We start from the raw sequence: 7,109 nt of genomic DNA on the forward strand, positions 1-7,109 counted from the left end.
AGGGAGAGTGAGGGAAGTGACCTGGGGAACGAGGGAGCAAGGGAGGGAAGGAGGGAAAGATGACCTGTGAAGAGGGATTCGTGGAGATAAACTTGTGGGAGGGAAGGTTGGAGGAAGGGTGCTACGATGAGAGGAGGGGAAGGAAGGGAGAGAGGGAAGGAATGGAGGGTGAGGAGGAGAGTAACCACCAGCGAAGGAGGAGAAAGCGAGAGGGTGGAGGCAGTTTCTTCGTCGCACCTTCCCTCTCTAACCTTGAACCAGAAAAAAAGTAAGAAAAAGAAAAGAAAAAAGAAAAGTACAGTAAGAAAATACACGAAAAAAAAAAGTAGTAGACAGAAAAAGAAGAAAACCATACACACACACACACACACACACACACACAAATTGAGGTTAAACACTACATTTATATAATACTTGACAGGAGGAGCCTTTTCAGGAGACCGCGGCGCGTGACAGCAACATTCAAACCTCTCTCTCTCTCTCTCTCTCTCTCTCTCTCTCTCTCTCTCTCTCTCTCTCTCTCTCTCTCTCTCTCTCTTTCCCTTTCCTTTCCCTCCCTTGCTGTCTTCCCCAAAGCCCTCCTGCTCCTCTCCTCCTCCTAGTCTAACCTTTATTCACCTCCTCACGCCTCCACCTCTTGCCCTACTTTGCTACAACGCTTCTTCTCTCTCTCTCTCTCTCTCTCTCTCTCTCTCTCTCTCTCTCTCTCTCTCTCTCTCTCTCTCTCTCTCTCTCTCTCTCTCTCTCCTTACCTCATCCTTCATTTTGTAATTCCCCTTCCTCGCCTCTCCCCTGCCAAACCTCTATACCCCTGCCTCTGTTCCTCCACTCCGCATTGTCATCGAACACTACCCAGCCTCACCCGCGCCCCGCCCCTCCTGTTTCCCTGCCATTCATTCCTCATTCCTCAGTCTTCCTTTCCCTTGTCTCCCCCCTAACTCACCATACGAGTACTCCTATACCTCCTCCCACCTCATCCCATCCGTCTCTCACTTGTCCGTGTTCCAATTCTCACTTATTATCCTGTCGTGTCCCCTTGTGTTGCTAATGAAATGTTGGTTATAATGTAAGTTTCTTAAGTAATTGCTCAAAAGATTTTCGTCTCATTAACTCCTTTCCTTTGACTGACTCTCCAATCTCTGTCTCGCTGCCGCAATATTGCATACTTCTTACTGCCTTCTACCGTTACTTCCATGGTTACTGCTCTTCTCAACTTGGTGACTGTATGAGTTCCTTCCTCCCTCCCCCGGACTCGCTGCACAAGACTCTACTCACTCTCACTCTTATTCAGTCCACTTCACCTATGCAGGGTAACCATCATCTTTCTATTTCATCCCTTTCACTCATAAACTCCTGAACTATCTGGTTATTTATTTCTCTCTCTCTCTCTCTCTCTCTCTCTCTCTCTCTCTCTCTCTCTCTCTCTCTCTCTCTCTCTCTCTCTCTCTCTCTCTCTCTCTCTCTCTCTCTCTTCCCTAGCACTTGAGCTGCTTCAGAAGGGGATGATCAGCACACCTCCGCACCTGAATTGGCTAACCTTTTTTTTTTTTAATTAGTCCATGTCACGACGCATGCCTGAATGAACATCGTATGGAAAACTAAGTAATATTTGGCGTCTGCGAGATACATCAATACTACGGTCGTTACTTATTACTTGAGACTAACAAAGGTTTACTTTTCACCGATTATTTTGAGTGTTCCTCCAATCACTGTGTCCGAGTTTCAGCTTCATGCGGGTGTGAATTTTTGTCTTTTAATTCGAAGAAGAAGAAGAAAAAGAAGAAGAAGAAGAAGAAGCAGGTGACGAAAAAGGAAGAGACGAAAAAAAAAGGCATAACACTAAACACAAGACCCAAGAGTACTAAAAAAACGTTCTTTAATTGGGCGTTTGTGCGATATGGGTGCTTATTACAGGCCACACCTCCCTCCCTCCCCCACAAACGCAGCTCACGAAGTACTGCACACCACCACCATCGCCACCACCACCACCACCTTTGCCAGCGGGAAGGGAGGAGGAGGCGCAGCTTTCGTTAACCTTGCCGCCAGCTCTGCGCATCACCACTAAACACCGCGGCCACTTATCGCTAATCACTACTGTACCTCCACTTATAATCACTACCACTGTTCTCGCAGGGGTACCTATTTACTACCACTAGTATTCATCACCACCACTGTCTTCGTCATTGGTCATTGCTACCATCACTATTAATCACTGCCACTAGACTCGTAAGTATAAACTACCACCATTACGCAGATTACACACCGTACCATCATGCAGTACCAAACATCTCTCGTCTCTCATCGTACACAAAAACAAAAGATATCGTACACACCTATGCCTTTATTAGTACGCCGCTGTAATATTAAAGATACTACATATAACCGACACACACACACACACACACACACACACACACACACACACACGATGAAGCAATATCAGCAGCCTCACCAAGAGATAGTTAAGATATGACCAGTGAAGCGTCTTAGGTAAACAGAGACGCGCTTTTCTGTCGGTGTCAAAATATCTCCTTTCTTCCTTTCCCTCTTCTGTAATTCCCTTCTTTTATTGTCCTCCTTTTTTGTTGTTTTTATTTCAATCTTCTTTGTTTTCTTTTATTTCCAATCTGTCTCTTTTCCTTTATTTTCCTCCTGTCTTATCTTTGCCTTTCTCATCTCTCTTATTTACATCTCTCTCTCTCTCTCTCTTCTCTCTCTCTCTCTCTCTCTCTCTCTCTCTCTCTCTCTCTCTCTCAGCGCGCGTAATAATTATGTCTCGGATTCACGACTAAAATCAGGTTTATTTCATGTATCCACATCATGAATTGTTTTTGTGGAGGCGCTGAGATGTCGACGCCACCTCACGCCGCCAGGGAGCAAGGACCCATTAGCGAGTACAGAGGGCGCCACGGACCTCGCAAACAACCACGCAACACACGAACCAATAAACGAAACATGGGAGGAAGGGAGAATAATCACGAACGGAAGGGAAAAAAATCAGTAGAAATGGAGAGAGAGAGAGAGAGAGAGAGAGAGAGAGAGAGAGAGAGAGAGAGAGTAGAGAGAGAGAGAGAGAGAGAGGGATAAGGCCGTGTCAGGAAATCTTGATGGAAAGTGAAATCTCGTGACCCGATGAATAGTGTGAGGGAGGAGGAGGAGGAGGAGGAGGAGGAGGAGAGCAAAAAGGAGGAGGTAGGAAGCAAGGTATATTCTCGTATGAGTGCATTGCTCCTGCTCCTTCACCCGAACAATGCCTACATACTTTCCCTGGGTGTGTGTGTGTGTGTGTGTGTGTGTTGTGTGTGTGTGTGTGTGTGTGTGTGTGTCCAATTGCTCTCGCGCTTTGCATTACGAGTTTAGCTATATTTTACATATTCAAGGAATCTTAAAATTATGAAATAATAAAGTGAATTGTTGTTGCTGTCATTGTTGCAGCAGCAGCAGCAGCAGCAGTAGTAGTAGTAGTATAATTGATGGTGGAAGTAGTAGTAGTAGTAGTAGTAGTAGTAGTAGTAGTAGTAGTAATAGTAGTAGTAGTAGCAGTAGTTGTAGTGGTGGCAACAGCAGCAGTAGTAGCAATGTTACGAGCCCGTGTGCACTACTCTATCTAACAATTCAGCAATTTTGAGTTGTTATTGGTCTTGAACGCTGTGCTGACTCACTGGTGGTGCTCTATAGTTCAACACCACCTCACACATTTCGCCAGGGACTCAGTGCAGAGGGATGAAATGCCTTGTTAGTCACTTTCCTATTTCTCTATTTACTTCTGTTAGTGTGCATAGGCTTGGTTACAAGTAAAGTAACACACCGCGCTTCCTCTGCGTTTAGTGTTCCTTTTTTTTCATTAAGCCATTGTGATCTGCTATGAATCTTTTTTTTTTTTCGGTTTTGAATGGAAACTGTCAATAGACCACAAGACTAAGGCTGAAGAAACACGCAAAACACAGTGGAAGTGAATGCTGTGTGACATGTGACCGCGACTGTAGGTTTTATGTGTCACAGCATCGTGTATCCAGCATCTAACCTTCCAAGCGACGAAAACTAAAAACCATTGACATTTCTGTGTTCTTCATGCCTTTCTTTCTTTCTGTCATTCATTCTTTCTTCTTCCTTTCTTTTCTTCTTTTCATTTTTTTTTTTTTTCTTCTTTTAAAGTTTGCCGTTATCCTGATCTCATTCATGGAATTTAAACCAATTCATTAATGTTTCGTTCATGTCAATGATTAGGTTGACATTTTCCCATCTTCCGTTAGCGAGGGCAAGACAGACTGATCAGGTGTGGAAATGAACGGCTGACTGTTTGACTTATTAGTGGTGGTGGTGGTGGTGGTTGTGGTGGTGATGGCGGTGGTGACAGTTGTGGTGGAGGATGCAGTTACATCTTGTGGTTGGCTGGGTCAGACCGTGTCCTTGCGGTGGTCTAGTGAACGTACTGTGCCAAGTGGACAAACACACACACACACACACACACACACACACACACACACAGTAACAAAACGCGTCTGTAACAGTGCATATTGTCACAAATGAGAGAGAGAGAGAGAGAGAGAGAGAGAGAGAGAGAGAGAGAGAGAGAGAGAGAGAGAGAGAGAGAGAGAGAGAGAGAGAGAGAGAGAGAGAGAGAGAGAGAGATTAATTTTATAGATGGAAGACAATAATAGACATATCTAAGAGAATGACTAGTTATAATATAATAATGTTAATATCATAATTAACTCTGACTAAAGGAAGAAATTAAATTAACTCTCACACATCATCAACACGGGAAGCAGCTTATCACTATTGTGGTCATCATTATAAACCAATAAGAGTTTCCCATTCGATTATAACTGCTGAGCTTCCACTTCTCACAATTAATTACTCATTCCACTCCTCACTCACACTCTTCCTGCTGCAGTGTTTGGTGCCGCATTCCTCCAAGGTGAAAACTTGTTCAGTTCTTTCGTCGCCTTCATACTTGTACATAAGTAGTTTCTCACGCTAATATTGTTGGATGAAATTAAATAGAATGAGTGATGTACGTATGCATTGTTTCTCACGATAATATTATTGGATTAATTTAAATAGGTGACTTATGTACGTATGCATTGTTTCTCACGCTAATATTGTTGGATTAAATTACATAGGTGACTGATGGAGATTTCTTCCTGCACCACGCATTCTTCCACCAGCTCATTTCTTTTCTCACTTCCTAGCTACATCTCTGGTGACTGCCACGTGAGAGAGAGAGGATACGTAAGCCTTCCATCGTTTTATGTTAAGTACTAGTAAGGAGCGTTGTTATTTTTTTGTTTCATTAAATTAATAGAAATTCTGAATATTAAATGATAACTTGGAATAAACTAAAACCTTTCATGTTTGGCTCTAGTATTCCGGAAAAGAATTATCATTATTATTATAATTTTTTTGTTTGTTTGTTTACTTTTTTTTTTTTACATATTTTAGTTGTACCACTAGGCATCACATCATATATACAGTAATTAAACCTGCATCATAATAGCCGTTACGTTATGTTCAATCTGGCTGTTGGTGAATTTACATAATAATCACGCGGAGCCAATAACAAAAAAACGGATTCAGTCAGCTGGCCCAGTCAGTGGGAGGAGGCTGCGAAAATGTTATCAATCAATAGTTCACTGTTCAGTACTGACTTGTAATTGTTACACGTCTGATTAAGTTATGACTGAGATGGACAGGGGTTCTGCAGTTATGATGAGTATCAAGGAAGCTAGAGAGTCATATTCCTTGACAAATATTCTACGACACACAAAACACTTCATGCGATTACGATTTGCATTCTATACACTCATAATCAGTTGAATAGGTACATACGTAGTCCAACAGTATTTGATTACAGTTAAGAGATCTGCTTTTTTTTTATATGTCTATACCGTCTCAAGCCATGTGTCCCCCATCCACTGAACTACAATTAATAAACACTCTAATAACAAACGCATTGATCATCTACATCGTGCATATTTGCTGCCATTAATTCGCGTGTCGCTGGTAAGGAGGATGTTAGGGAATATACCGAATTTGAAAAGGGAATATGAAGTAACGGTGAACTCACTGATGAAAGGAGAGCGAGGCGCGCCATTACCTCCCAACGCCACTGCCGTCGATACACTGAGTGGCGGAGCGTGGCCGTGTGACTACAAGACTGCGCGACTCTGCTTCACGAGTTACCGACACAGGAGTCACGAGCGTCACAGCTTCTCACTCATATTCCTTCCTCGCTATCGGTCCCCCTTCATTCCCTGCTCCTGATTTTTTTTTTTTTTTTCCTTAGCCATATTAAACGTTTTATCCACTCAAGACTATTTTCAAAGGTCGCAAAAAATTATTGTATTCTAATGAGTGATTTTCCTGTTAAATACACATAATTTCCTTAAACCACTAAGATCATAAAAATACACATAAAATTTCCATACAACTTTCATTACAATGCAAATGTAAGGTATAAGACGACGAGATGTTAAAGAATACGGTCTCAAAATCACTGGTATGCCACACACCGAAAACCTCTATATTATATTGGTTTTGCATGCTGTTCTCCAGAAACCACAAGCAACCCTGCTGACCATAACAGTTCCCAGCTTGCTTGACACACAAGACTGCATAAGCGACAGTCACTCACCTTGCATTCCAAACTCTTTGGTGCTCACAAACTTTCTATACAATTTGAGAGAGATGCACTCTACACATAGAAGTGTAAAGCTGTGGGAAGTGTGCTGTTCCTGGCAGAAATAGGCTACACAGGCAGAGAAAAAAATAAAATAAATAAATATATAAATAAAAAAAAAAAAAAAAATATATATATATATATATATATATATATATAATATATATATATATATATATATATATATATATATATATATATATATATATATATATATATATATATATATATCCTTAATATGCACAACAGGGCCTTCTTAGCAATTTGTAAGACTGATATACTAAGATAGTATACTTAGTGTAGTATTCGTCTGTAAAAGTTTTTAGATAGCGGCCTGTTATAGTTAACTCAGGAATCCGCGCTACCAGAGCGTAAATACACAAATTGTGTGCTCTACTTCATATTTACCGGGGCAACTTGGAAAATT

General features: G+C 41.6%; 1 protein-coding gene across 4 annotated transcripts in view; it reads right to left on the reverse strand.

Annotated features, from left to right (window-relative positions):
* The window catches only part of LOC135107641 (mucin-2-like), a 29,650-nt gene extending 23,441 nt beyond the window's left edge, over positions 1 to 6,209 (reverse strand). For all 4 annotated transcript variants that reach the window (XR_010271873.1, XM_064017711.1, XM_064017712.1 and 1 more), the window contains exon 1: positions 6,071 to 6,209. Coding sequence is in view for 3 of the 4 variants with exons in the window: in XM_064017711.1 (XP_063873781.1) it covers positions 6,071 to 6,097 (27 nt within the window). In the remaining variant the exon portion in view is untranslated. The remainder of the gene's footprint in view (positions 1 to 6,070) is intronic.
* Positions 6,210 to 7,109: the final 900 nt, after the last annotated feature.

Source organism: Scylla paramamosain, chromosome 15 (genome assembly GCF_035594125.1).
Source record: "Scylla paramamosain isolate STU-SP2022 chromosome 15, ASM3559412v1, whole genome shotgun sequence".
NCBI lineage: Eukaryota > Metazoa > Arthropoda > Malacostraca > Decapoda > Portunidae > Scylla > Scylla paramamosain.